Raw genomic sequence first — 14,257 nt, forward strand, 5'->3', positions numbered from 1 at the left:
GGCCATCTTACCAGCCACCAAAATCATACATTTATGGTCAACTAATCATCCCAAGTCTCACACTGAGATACACAGAGCCTAAAGAAGGACAAGGGAAATCTTTCTTGGCATTGCATAGGTCCTCCTCCCTACTTCCTCCCTAACTCCCAGCCCTGGAGCAGAACTGCTTCTCAAAGCTGACCTGGCCTCCTTCCCTCTCTTCTTTCCCTGGGTTGTCCAGATCTAAGAGTGATATTATCCCTCTACTGCTCTCAAACATGGCTCCTGACCTCTCCCTTTATATCTCATGATTGATGGTCCTTGAGAGTTTCCCTGGCTCCCTGTCCCTTCTTCTCTACCAGTGTCTCATGCATGAACCCACAATGGTAGGAAGGATCAGGGAGCATGGAGGGAGAAGAGGAAGGCAAAGAAAACAAGAATGAGAATGGGAGGGCTTCGCTGTTGAGCTAAGAACAGAAGTTTGTAGGTAGCCCCCTCCTTTAAATGAGGAACAGCTTCCTCCCCAACATGGTCATCACCATGCCCACCTACCTGCCATTTAGTGTTTTTCAAGGATTAAAGGGGAAGTAGCAAGGAGAGCCTTTAAATTACTTGACAAAAGACTAGGCCATGATTCCGTTTTGTTTATTCTTCTCTCCCCAACTCTGCCTTTCCACTCTCAGTTATTGTGCCCATTCCTCTGGGAATAGTGGAACACAATAACACTCACTACACCCTGTCTTTGGGCCCCTCCTCCTCTCCTTCCCTGAAAGAATGGAAGTGGCAAAGTGGCAGGAGCAGGATTGGCCTGTGGCAGACGGAACAAGGCAATAAAGGAGGAAGAGGTTTCTTGGGAGTGGAGAAGGAGCTAGAAGGAATCCAAAAAGGCCCATGGGTAGAAACCATGTCATTGTTTGCTGGGAGGGAAAAGGTGGAGACCTGAGCCTGGCACAGGGTAGGCTTGACCCACTCACATGCTCTTGTGTCTCATCCACAGCAAGCAATGGCATTCGGCTCCCTGAGTCCCTGACTTCCAATCTCAGTCCTCACAAATGCACACAAGTGGGAAAAGTCTGCTAAACTCTGCTCTCCTAGACCCTTTCTTATCTTTCTCTGCTCAGCTCATCTTCTCTGGGAGCACAGAGACTGGAAAACGAGTTCATACCCCCTCACACTTGGTTCAGGTCTTCAGTTCCATCTCTGTCTGTGGGATCAAAAATTGGAGCATTCTGCCTCTTCACTCTGTCCCATGAATGAATAATCTGTCCATTTCTCCAGTTCCTGAGCTTTTGTATGCTGCCTTTCTCTTGTGTCCTCAGAAAGGCAATGGAGCTCATGTCTATTAGCCATGTGCTGAGAAGGTGGTGGGCAGTTATGCAATAGAATGACATCTCTTCCCTTTATCTCATTCTGCCATTTATTTCCTTACTTCCCATATCTCCATGGACATACATTTCTCCTCTTTTTCTGAGTTGGCAAGGGATGACATGAGTAGTCAGGATGCACGGGGAATGTGGCCCTAGGAGACTGTGTCAGAGGGCTGAAAGGGCAGACTGGGCACTAATGAGTCAGCCAGGAGCACTGATTTCTAGATCCTGTTCCACAACCTCAGGGATGAGAATGTGCTTTTTCCTGGGGCCCTTGTATTCACATGATGGTGGAGTATCTGAACTTGGAATAACAAATCTCAATTCTCTGTTTCTGCTCAGACCCATCTAAAGGCAGTCACTTCCTGCCACTTGCCTTAAATAATTGATCTCTCAAATAGAACCCATGTTCCCTGCTCTCAAACCCTGCTGATAATGATGCCAGTGTAGATGAGGACCTGCACGATAAGCTTTGAAGGTAACAGGTATTATAACAGGGGTAAGCAGCTTTGGGAAAATGGAGTGCTCTTTTGCTGACTTGTTCTGGGGGACTTTGCTGATTCTCATGAGTATAACTGCTGGGTCCATTGACCTAGTACATCCTTGAATTTTTTAGTTAACCTCCCTTCTTTATAAAAGCTACATGAATAAATTTATTTGAATGGTGGTATGATAGCAGCTATCCAGGATGCTAGCAAACATGGATTCACACAGAGAATGGAGTCCTCTGCAGGAATTTGAATTTCCCATTTTAGTTTCAAGGGCACAATCTCAGATCATTCTAGGAGGAGGGGTGGTGAGGCAGTCATAGTCTCCAAGCCTTTGGGAATATAATGAGATCCTTTCCTCCCAGGTCACTTCCTCCTTTTGGCTTAGCACTTTCATTCTTTTTAGTCGCCATTATATGCAGTCACCTCTTTCCTCTTTCATTTCTACTTTATTGGCTTGAGGATGCACCTAGTAGCATAAATACTGTCCACAAAAATTCCACCCCTAGCCATCACCTGCCCTCCATTTTCAGGAATCTCAAGTTGAGGGTTTGTAGTATATTTTGGTTTTGTTACTCATGAGCAGCATAGCTAGCTGAATTGGGACATCAGTGTATTGTTTCAGGCTGACTAGAGAGGAGCACCTCTAGAACCAAATGAATGTCATGCCAGAAGGCTACCATTCTGACCATCATTAGTGGGCCTAAAAACCAGCTAGAAGTGATGGAAAACTCATTAATGAAGAATGCTTAAAAGCTGGGCAAGTAGACAAAGCTTATTTTCTTTTCTAAATAACTAGGTGAAGGAAGAATGAAGAAAGTTCCAAATGTTTAGGAAACACCAAATGTGGCCAATCATTGTGTCAGACATGCTCACATGTGTGCATTTAATCCTCACAGTAGCCCTAAGAAGTAGGAATTATAATCCTCATTTTATAAATTTGGAAACAGGCTTAGAACGGTCTCTTGGAAAAAATATCTGAAGACATCCATTTCAAAAAAGCAAACATTGGCCATTTCTGAGTGATTTGGTAACAAAGTTTTGTTTATTGTCTAAATTTAACATAAAACATGTCATTTTCATTACAAAGTACAATTTTATGGAATACTAAATAAACATATATAAATAAGCCTTGGCCAACATTATAAACCAGGATCTGACATAGATACAAATCCATGCCTTCCAACTTCCCTTGACGTCACATTATCTTCTTTTAAGAGATAGTCACTTTGGCTAATAGGGAAAAGAAAACCAGTAACATCAGAAAACAATTTCCATCTGGCCTGGCTCTGACTGGCGTCATCACTCTGAGCCATATGCCTTACTTTGCTCTGACACTTCAGGATGTTCCCTCCTGGTATCAGCTGTGCACCAAAGCTAAAAGTTCACAAGGCTCTCCTTGCCATTCTCAATAAATCAGTTTTGCAAAATCTCCAGGCCTTCTTGCAGAGTATTCAGGCATATAGGGTTGTAGTTGATCAGCCATAAAGATGGGGCTCCCTTTAGGTCCTGCAGCAGTATGGCACCAGTTTGAAAGCCTCCATCCAGTCCACATAATGAAAGTCAGAAAAAGACCATTTACCACTTATCTGTGCTTTCTACAAAAAAAAAAACAGATGCCTGGATGAGGGCCAAGACTGCCTCCCTCATCATTTCACTATATGTCTATGTTGACAAAGTCAGCAAGAGGAGAGATATCAAGTGCTTGCAAGGTCCCTAGGCCTGTCCTTACATTCAGACCTTCCCTTGCTACTTGTAATTCCTTGACAGAAGACACTGTGGTAGTGGGTACTCAGGAGAGAAGCAACGAGAATGGGACAATTCTCCCAGGGCAAACATTGAATCCTCTCTTTCTGTTACAGAGTAAAGTTCCCTGAGTCCTGGTCTTGATTGTTCATGTAGATAGAATGATAACTATTGAAACTGTCCCTAATTTAGTAATTCTCTCTGAGCTCCCTTAAGAGGGCCCAAGTACTCTTATTTTCCATTTCTCTTGACAAAGAGTAAAAAATGAGACCAAGAGCCTTGACTATCATATGTCTGTTGAGCACTTGATACCTGAAAAATTTAGATGACTGGGGGTGGGGGAGCTTTGAATAACCAGATATATACATATAGATAGATAGCTAAAGGAATCTCATCACTACACTTTCATTTTTTTATTTATAAAATACTCCTTATGTATCAACTCTTGTGCTAGGCACAGAAGATGCAATGCTGAATAAAACAGACAGCTTAGATTCCTTTTTGTGAAGTGTAACATGTACCCTTCCCAAATGTTTTATTAATGACAGATTCCTATCATTGGGTGCCTCATAATTTTGTATTCTTTCACCACTTCTAAGGTCAAGCTCTACATGGTAACTTTCCTCAGTTTGGAGACACTAGACATGCTTCCCTTCTTCTGTGGAGTTTCTGGTGTCTAAGAAGGCTCGATCGCCTACTAAAGTTTCTCTTGCATAAGCTACACGTATAAGGCTGCTCACCTGTGTGAGTTCTCTGGTGTTTAATAAGGTGGGAGTTCTGAATGAATCTTTTTCCACATTCATCACATTTAAAGGGCTTCTCTCCTGTGTGAATTCTTTGGTGTGTGTGTAGATTTGTGTTATGACTAAAGCTTTTCCCACACCATGAGCATCTATATGGTTTTATTCCTTGATGGGTCATGAAGTGCTTATTAAGATCTGAACTCCATCTAAACCTCCTGTCACATTGTTGACATTTATAGGGTTTCTCTCCAGTGTGAATTCTGTGGTGTTTAATAAGATCAGAGCTAACTCTGAAGCTTTTCCCACATTCCTGACACTTAAAAGGTTTCTCCCCTGTGGGGCCTTTCCCATGAAGATCCATAAGTTTTGGAAGCTCTTGTTTACAAGTTGCAAGTTTCTTTCTTTTCTTCCTTGGAAAAGCTCGATGCCATTTCTGTACACTGTGTGTATCACCAGGATTTTCCCTGCCCATTGTTTTCTGGGCAATTTTCATTCTGGTCTTTTTTGATACTTCACATCCTGATGTTTGTATTTCTGATGTAGAAACAGATATAGGATGATCATTTCCAGTGTCATTTTTTAGCTTTAACCCTGTTAGAATAAACAGAATAATCAGCCATCTGTGTCCCAGTGCAGGAAAGCTACATAAATGGAGAGAAAAGTCAATGATGATTGCTTTAAAAGAAATACAGGAACAAGTGATTTCTGGTCCAGTCTGGACAAAATGGCATAGACCCATTTCTCCTTGATCCTCCCTGATAGGCACAACAACAAACCCATTAAGTGATATGAGATAACAAAAAGAAAATTCTAAAAATGGTAAGAAAAAGACAAACTGGTTTAGGACCCCAGAACAAAAAAAATAACATAGCAGGGTGGCTTATATCCCCACACCCAACAGAAGAAGGCAACTATCAACAGAAGGCTGCCTGGGTAGGCTTATTGTTTCCTGAATGTAAAAAGAAGTGCAAATAAAGACTTGTTGATTGAACTCTGGATAAAATAGAATATGTGACTAACGCCAATGTGCAGTTGGTCTTGGGCAAACATACATGATTCTATAACTTTAGCACTGGAGCTGCTGGAAAGGTAAAAGCTAAATGGAGTTTCTGCTCTTTTTTACATTTTCCATGAACTAATGACAACTTCAGAAGACTAGTAGGATTGTGTACTTTGTAACTCAGAAGGCTGCATTTTTGAGCATTAACTTGCAGCATATTTCACTATATTTGTTATTTTCTATTTATTACAACTGGACAGCTCCAAACTCTTATACTATTTAGTATCTTGTAGCTAGGTAATAGTTCACTTTTTGCTTAATTTCTGCAAGCCAATAAAAGGAAATGTATTTAAGTATCGAGATGTTCAAAGGAAAGAGTAAAAAGTATTCATGGGGAAAAAGCTCTGTTTAACACATGTCTTATTGTATTGCATTATTAGCTGATTTCACTCACTTTATATTTGCAAAATAATTGACATTTCTAATATTTATTGAAATTGCTAATTTGCACACCCTGTACTCTACACACAAAAATGTATCAAATATAAGAATGAAGTTAAAATTGTGACTCTGATTCACTGTAGCAGCACTTTAAATTGCCCAGCTTTTTGAAGATATAAGCTACGATATTTGTACTTCCCTATGTCTGTGCCATAAATGCTTGAAAACGTTACGGTTTTCTGTTTTTTTTTATATATATATATATATCAAAATAATCAGTGTAAACCTTGGTTGGTCCCTGAGTTCACTGATATTTGAGGTAATGGGGACCTGCAGATATTCTGACTAGATTTACTACCATGTGCCTTTGCCTACTTCTCTTTGATATAGCAAAATATTTAACTGAGAAATCACTTTATGTTACCATGGTGGATTTTCACCGTGCTATAGCCGTTTTCCTTTGGATTCCCATCAGTGGTGCTGCTCAGTGGCTTGCATATAGACTTGCTATGAAGAAATGCAGAGGCAGCCCATGCTGCCTTATTTCAAAGTTGAACTCTTTAAGCCCTTGGGAGTGGGCTTCACCCGCTATTGCAGAGGCATTTTGCATTTGTTTGTGGCAAGAAATTCACCTTCTCAGGCCAGGCGTGGTGGCTCACGCCTGTAATCTCAGCACTTTGGGAGGCCAAGGCAGGGGATCACTTGAGGTCAGGAGTTTGAGACCAGCCTAGCCAACATGGTGAAACCATGTCTCCAATAAAAATACAAAAATTAGCCAGACATGGTGGCACACACCTGTATTCCCAGCTACTCGGGATGCTGAGGCAGGAAAATTGCTTGAGCCTGGGAGGTGAAGGTTGCAGTGAGCCAAGATTGCACCACTGCACTCCAGCCTGGGTGACAGAGTGAGACTCTGACACACACACACACACAGACACACACACACACACACACACACACACACACACACACACACACAGAAATTCACCTTCTCAAACCAGTAAAATACAGACTTAATTTGTAAGGACTGGAGCTACACATTAATATGTATCACCTTAGAGCAAGAGCTATGTTCTAGGAACCACATCACAATTTTCAGTCATGGAACAATATATCCCATGGCAGAAGACCTTTACGTGTGATCTGCTCTATTTTCATGTGATAATTTAAACTTTGATTGCCTAGTAGTCCTTTAAGTTAACATTTCTGCTTACTGCTACTGGATTTTTGTTGCAAAAATATATCAATGACCCACATGAAACATACTAAGTGAATCATGATAAACAAAAGGGAAAAAATGATTAAGAGAAAATTAAGTGACTGTGTTACACCGCCTATCCCAAACCAGAGAATAAGCCATTTCAAGCAACATCTTTGAAGAGTCGTGTGGTATGAATTGGTTTGTATATGTTAGTATGTATTTATTCAAACATTCATATACACTCAAGATACAGTTGGCCTAATTATAAATGGGGGCATTGGTAAAACTTATGAAGTGTCCTCATACTGAATTGTAATTTTCTCTTACCTGTGAAGTAAAATTTAGATCAATCCCATGTCTTTGTTAAATATATTTTTTTACCAGTCCTAAATTTAGGGTTTATTTCCAACTAGATCAAAATAAATGTAAGTTGTGGAACTCATTTTGAATATGATGGATATGCTCTACATTTAAATTTCAAGAGGCAATAATACTATTGGAGGACAAGGCAACCTGACCTGCATAGGATCACTTGAATGTTATCTTTCTTAGGATTACACTAATATTCTTCTCACAAAAGATCTATAAAATATTGTAGTTGGAAAAAAATTGTATAAAAATGTTTGGAAATTAGAAACTTTTCCTTAACTTTTATTGATATTGACTTGAATTACTATTTTCTAAACTAAGAGCCATATGCCTACCTGTAAATCTTTCCACATATCATTTAAATTTTTGTTTGCATTGTTATCGTTGTTGATTTACAGATTAGTTATTAATTTTTCTGTAGAATAATGACATTGATGTGCATGCTTTTATGTTTTTTAGAGAAGGGTGTGTTTGGATGAAAGATAAAAAAAGAAAAATCTTTCACAGTCAAAATAATTCTATTTAGAATGCGGAAGTGAGACAGGTATTTACAAAAAGCTCTCCAGGGGATCCTGATAATCCCTTTATTTCCCACACATCATCAAGTTGAGAATCAATCAGCTGTTGGAACACTGGGACTCTCTCACAGGGGTGCATTTTCCATAAACAGAGGACATAATATATTACTTAACTTCTACACAATGGGAAGGAAGAATCTTTACCTAGAGAGATGACAGTCTCATAGATATCCTGCATTACATCATTGTAGAGAGTCTTCTCAAGAGGATTCAATAATTTCCATTCTTCCTCAGAAAAATACACAGCCACATCTTCAAATGTCAACAAACTCTAAAGAAGAGAATGGGCTATAGTTTAGTACTTGCCACTTCAGAAGCTGTCCTACCACCCATTTCTGAATTACATGGTAGGCCAGGTGCTGAAGATGTGAACAGTACAAGATTTAGGGGAAAAAAGTGAGAAGGCAGAAAGGAAGGAGCAAAGAGGATCAGTAAATCACCTGGGAGGTGCCCAGTTCCCACTGTGCCAAGCCTAGTTGCCTAGAGAATAACTGGGGCTAAAATGCCTCAAAGCACCTGCTGGACACTATGAGTCCTAGGCAATAGGGACAAGCAGAGGCAAGGCCACAGTCAAGTCACCTGAAAAAAGCCAGAAATAACAGCTCACCAGGGACTCAGGCAGGATGAGTTTAGATGCCATCTTCCAGTGTTTGATTCTTTTCTGCTCAGAAAGGGCTAACATCTGTTGATCATGCACAGCTGTGGGTAGAAAATAGCCAGGGAAAATTTCTTTTTCCTATTTACAAACATCCCAAGCTGATTTCTAAAATACAGAACATCAAGATGCCTTCAGTAAAGATGGGTCACATTGACAAGTGTGTGTGTGGTGCCAAGAAGTGGCCATCTCATTGTAAATAAGAACCAAATATCTACCACTCATACAACCAGTTCCCCAGTTCATGAACTCTTTAGATTTCATAAAAGAAATTAATCAAAGGAAATCTATTCATTTTTCCTCTCGTACCATAAGCTGGGCAAGAATTGAAGGTTTGAAAATGAAAGGCTCAGGTCCTCCAGTGTACAGTAGGTAATGTGGGAGACTTTTGTCTTTTATTACTTTTTCCTAGTGCACAATTTTTATCACATTCTGCCACTGATAGCCCATATCTGTCCCCAATTTTTCCTACAACTTGTGAGAGGGAGGTGGCCCCACCTGTCCCTGTTCCATCTTCTTCTCTCCTCTCAAGTTTCAAAGGAGTAGAGTCTATAGTGTGAATAGCAGGGTTCTGTGGTTTGGATATTTCTGTCCCCCAGGCTGACCCCCACCTTCAACCACCATCAACCCACTGTACTCCCACCTGGGAGACATCATAGCTGCTAGCATGGCTGGCCACCTGGAAAATTCCCAGGACATTCTAGGTGAACTAATTACTACCACAGCTCCCAGGAGAAGACAATTATGATGAAGCTCCTCACCTCTTTCATATACAGGCTGGGTTTCTCTGTGAGTGTTCCAGCCCAGCTGTTCTTGTAGTACCCGGTATGTATTCCAATATTCTTTCTGGAACACACCCATTGGTTGGGGCTCTGCTGGCTTCCACTTGAAGCCTGGGGCCACTGCTGTTCCTCCCAAGAGCACTGCCTCCTTTCCCAGCTCATGGGCTGTGACCTAGAAATAATCCCCATCCTCATTAGCACAGAACTTACTTTTGGTTTTGGGGTGGTAGTGGAGGGAGGAACAAGAGCAGAGCCCAGATTTGGGGAATGCATGACATTAGAGAAGTAATAAAAAGAATGAAGAGGGATTGTGCCACTATGTTCTCATAAAGAACTATACTCAAAATCTGGGATAATTAGGATAAAATAGAAAAAGCTGTGACTACTGCAGATCCCCCGCCCCCCAACCCAGTGGCCCCCACCCCGATGCACAGAGCCCTGGCTCAAGCCACTAGCAGAGTTGGGTAGGCAGCCTGTTCCCCTGCTGGGGAACTTTCACTGGTTTACTTTCTTGACTTGGATCCTTGTTTTAGTGAATTTTTATCTTTTGGTTTTCTGTAAAAGAAAAGGAATTGAGTAAAATAAGCTTTCCTGTTAGCCAGTTTCCAATCCTCCAGGAAAGAATTTCACAGGGAACAGACATGGATAGAAGAATAAATGGGGAGAAGAGTTGGGCTCTAATCTCTCTTCACATGATTTGGTAGTAATAAGACACCAAAAATATGCCCTGCCCTGGATTTTTCAAGGTAGGCTCCTGAAAAAACAAAGTGTGCTGCCATCTTCCAAGGACAAACCTTGGTTTCCCACTCACCAGAAGGGCCAATGACAAGCCACTAAGTGAGGGCAATGGAGGCTCTTTCCTCCCAGCCCAGAGATGTGTGTTTCTGCTACAGAAGATACTACCCCTTAGCATCCTGATTCCCTCCACTTCTCTGTTGGCAATTGTCTTCTTTCCATATCCTTGTTTCCTTTTTTTCTTTCCATTTTGTTCTCTTTCTTTGCAGTCTCCCCAGAGCCGCTTGATTCATACTTCTGTTTGCTAACCTCTCTCTCCTTTGGTCTCTGTAAGTGCTGCCCATCTTGTGGATCTTCTCCCCTTTCCCAACTCTTTCTTGCCCTTTATTTCTCTTTTTCTAAGAACTCAACTCTTGTCCTTGCCCATGCCAGACTAGGCCCACCACCATCAATTCACCCTGGCCCTAGAGAAGACAAAATGCATTTATTTTCTCTAAGACAAGGAAAGGCTCTGCCAGAAATCTTGAAACCTGTGGACTATTGATGCATGTATGTCATTTCAGATCCTTGCTAGCTGTCCTAAAGGAGCAACAGAAGAGCGACTTAATCTGTCTAATTCTCTGATAACTCCTCCATTCTGATATATCCACTTTTATCCTACTTCATTGTACATGTAGGGAATCTTTCTTCTTACCTCATTCTTTGTTCCATCAGGCTCCCTCTGCAAGAATTCCACCAGGACCAGAGCCTGTTTGACATTCTGTGGATGATGCTTCTGCACCCAGTTCTGGGTCTCCTTGGGCAGAATGCTCAGGAACTGCTCTAACACCAGCATTTCCAAGATCTGCTCTTTTGAGTGGATCTCTGGCCTCAGCCACTGATGGCACAATTTCTGAAGTTGGCTGATAGTCTCAAGCGGTCCGGTTGCTTCATGATAACGGAAGCTCCAGAAGTGCCTGCAAGCGCTCTCAGGACCAAGATTCTCTATTTTTGTGCTGTATTTCTTACTCTGACTGGAGTTCTCTTTCACAGACCCACTAGTCTCCCACATAGCCCCCATCTGGGGGCTTGAGCATGAATCCGTGTTCAGCTCTCTCATCGTCATTTGCTCTAGGAACAGTTTTACTCTTGTATGTGACACTGACACCCACCTGGTACCACCTTTGACAAATCAGGGTGCATCAGGTTGGTACCAAATCAATGAATTGTTCTTCCCAAGAGCACTGAGGGAGAGCAGAAGAAAAGTACATGTCAAGAAGAAAACCACATGACACATATTTCCTTGCTATTTATTGTTAGAGGAAAATGAAGAGAAAAGTTCCTGTCTGGCTTCTTCTTTAAAATCAACTGCCAAGAATTAGAACATTCATGATTAGATTACTCAGGAGGTAAGTTTCTCTCCTTTTCTTTGTTTTTCAACTTTGAAACAAAGCACAGCTAAGAGAAGACAAATGTCAATCAATGTATTTCCTGTTTTTTTTTTTGTTTTGTTTTGTTTTTTAACAGTTGAGGAAAGATTGGTGGGTGAGAAAACTGGCACCAATTGGCCAAAAGGAGCTTTGAGATTATCCAATACTTAATCTGTGGGTTTCCTGTCCTATATTGGCAAATAGGGCCTATTTGAGTTTCTCGAAACTTTAACAGATCATCCCAATCATTTTTCTTTAGTCAGAGGAAAAACAGTTTCTATATCCCTTCATCTCATTTAGATTGAAGCCTTTTACTAAATGGAACTCTTAATATTCCCTTTTATACTGTATCAATGCTGGTAGGAGAACTGAGACAGCAAGATCAGAGTAGAAGTAAAGTAATTAGAGAAAAAATAAGCAAATGCCCTCCCGCTAAGCAAGCAGATCATCAACATTTGATGTGGCAGGGTGTAGTACTTCTTCGAAAGACTTATAAAGGGCACTGCACAGGTTTGTACTTGCGTATTAAATTTTTTGTTTACTTTAACTGGAAAAATTTACAGATGGTCTTCCTTTACATATATACAAATGTCAGGTGGTTAAAAACAAAAAAGAAAGAGAGATGGTGATGATTAAGGTTCTTTATAGATGGGAAGGGTCTTAGTAATGGCAACCTTTCTCCTGACTTAACATGTCCTCAAAACTGATTTTCCCTGAGGTGATCCAGCAGAAACAGTAACAAAATTCTTTCAAGGATGCCACAGGTATTCAAAAAAATGGTTGGCTCCTTGCTGACCATTCAGGCTCAGGAGGTACAGGAACACTTCTTATATTTTTTTGTCAGCAGAAGCCATTGTCTTTAATGTTGAAATGACCCTTTCTTTGGTGTTATGTTCATAAGCCATCAAAAATCAGGAAGTTTCGCTGAGTGTGGTGGTAGACATTGCTGCCCCAAATCCCCATCCCTGATTCACTACAACTTCTAGATCAACCACAGGGATGCCCACAAGAACTCTGAACGTGGGCAACCTTTGAGTGTGCTTCACTAGTATCCCTGGGTTATATTTGTACATCCGGTAGAAAGAAGTTGCTTCCATAGGTAAGAAGTGGCTGTAGGAGCCTGCGGCCAGGCGGCCTCGCTGTGGACAACTCCCACCAGCTCTCCAGGCGACCTGCCGCCTGTCAGTGGCGCCACTGCCCACTGAAAAATACTGTATCACATCCCCCACCCTCATTCCCTGCTACGCAGCAGCCGCAAAGGCTGCAACTGGCAGGAGCGCCCGGTATTTCTCAGCGGATCGCTAAACGAATCTAAAGAGAAAATCAGCTTCTCGGTTACCTTCAGTCAGCTCTGGCTTCCCCGGAGGCCACTTTCCTCTTCCTCGGCTCGGCTCGACTACGCCTCTGCCTCTGTGGCCACGCCTCCCTGCTGCTCTGGGTAGCAAAGCTCTCCGCTGCTGCACCACTAGGGGAAGCGATGTCAGGAAAGCGCGGGATGCCTGGCGAGTGAAGCTCCAAGATGTGGGGAGTCTTGGAATATCAGTTCCCTCATTCGATCCCTCCACCTCCCAAAGACCTGACCCCGACTCTCTCTTCCAGGGTCGAGTTCTGTGGACCTGAACCGGAATCAACCAGAAAATGAAAGATGCATTTCCGGTGGCTTTGTGACAGCTACGCCCAGCTATCCCCCTCCCTCTACCTGCGAAGTCTCAGCCTAGCCAAGTTAGGAACTGTCCCGGGGGTCCTTTCCATCCCAGAAGAACCAGCCTCCTGCTCCAGTTAGGTCCTGGATGCAAGAAAGAGTTAATGCTACCGAGTCTCTAGCCCTGCTGGAAGCCTAGAGGAGCCCCTCAAATGGCTCTTCCCTGGGAGCCATGTAGCTTACAGACTCCTGGTGCCAAGGTCTCCTATCCCTGATTTGCCACGTATTGTGCATCCAGATTGTTCCTGCTGGCTTCCTGGCGGCTGGCAGCCCATTCTACCAGGAGCCTCACCCAGTAAGGGATGTCACCTCAAAGGTCTAGGGGCCACGGAAGAGTGGCTCACAAAGTCAGAACCAGTTCAGCACTCTTGTGGGCAGAGCTGTGTTCTGGGCCTTCCTGAGTCCCAGCCAGAGAGAGCTCCAGCTGTAGTCACTAGACTTATCAAAAGCCTCCTTGAGTAAAAGGCAATTTGATCCTGGTCAAGCCTCTTGCTAGATCAGAAACAACAGTCCCTTACATTTTCAAAACCATATTCTAGTTATCAGACATGTGCTCCCCAACCATTATCTTGTTTTATTCTTGTTAGGTAGATTTTAACCTTTTGAGATAGGTCCCATTTATACTTCTCTTTGACATATAAATAATTTGAAACGGTATGACATGACATGACTTCACCTACTACTTCATGTTCAGGGTCACATAGATTACCAGTGGCAGATTTTAGCCAGGAATTTAGGTATCCTGTTGTCATATCCTGTCCTTTTTCTACTACATTATGCTTTCCCTGGAGGACAGAAATCTTGCTTCCATTTTTATCTCCTGCAGTGCTTAGCATAGTTCTCTGGGTAAGGTATTTCATATTTACAGAATCATCTTTCTAAGAAGCTGAATATCTTGGGTTGTCAGTATTCTCCAAGTTTTCAGTATTTACCAAGTGTTGAGCCATTTGGACAAAAATTGCCAATGTGAATCTAAACAGGAGAAACTGTGTGTAGCTTAGTTTTACAATGGGGATGAAACTGACATATTTTGGAAGCCAGTGTGAAAAACCACTCAGACAA

At 42.0% G+C, this 14,257-nt stretch overlaps 1 protein-coding gene across 6 annotated transcripts in view; it reads right to left on the reverse strand.

Moving 5' to 3' along the window:
• Nucleotides 1-2,860: 2,860 nt before the first annotated feature.
• The window catches only part of ZNF75D (zinc finger protein 75D), a 66,174-nt gene continuing 54,777 nt past the window's right edge, over nucleotides 2,861-14,257 (reverse strand). For 2 of the 6 annotated variants that reach the window (XM_019019798.3, XM_055376044.1), the window contains 6 exons: nucleotides 12,833-13,109; nucleotides 10,779-11,307; nucleotides 9,329-9,521; nucleotides 8,520-8,611; nucleotides 8,057-8,183; nucleotides 2,861-4,914 (listed from right to left, as the gene is read on the reverse strand). In XM_019019798.3, coding sequence (XP_018875343.1) covers nucleotides 4,205-4,914; nucleotides 8,057-8,183; nucleotides 8,520-8,611; nucleotides 9,329-9,521; nucleotides 10,779-11,189 — 1,533 coding nt within the window. In that variant the 5' untranslated portion in view covers nucleotides 11,190-11,307; nucleotides 12,833-13,109 and the 3' untranslated portion in view covers nucleotides 2,861-4,204. The remainder of the gene's footprint in view (nucleotides 4,915-8,056; nucleotides 8,184-8,519; nucleotides 8,612-9,328; nucleotides 9,522-10,778; nucleotides 11,308-12,832; nucleotides 13,110-14,257) is intronic. The other 4 variants (XM_063702867.1, XM_063702868.1, XM_055376047.2 and 1 more) reach the window with 4 other exon arrangements.

This window comes from Gorilla gorilla, chromosome X (assembly GCF_029281585.2).
Source record: "Gorilla gorilla gorilla isolate KB3781 chromosome X, NHGRI_mGorGor1-v2.1_pri, whole genome shotgun sequence".
Classification (NCBI taxonomy): domain Eukaryota; kingdom Metazoa; phylum Chordata; class Mammalia; order Primates; family Hominidae; genus Gorilla; species Gorilla gorilla.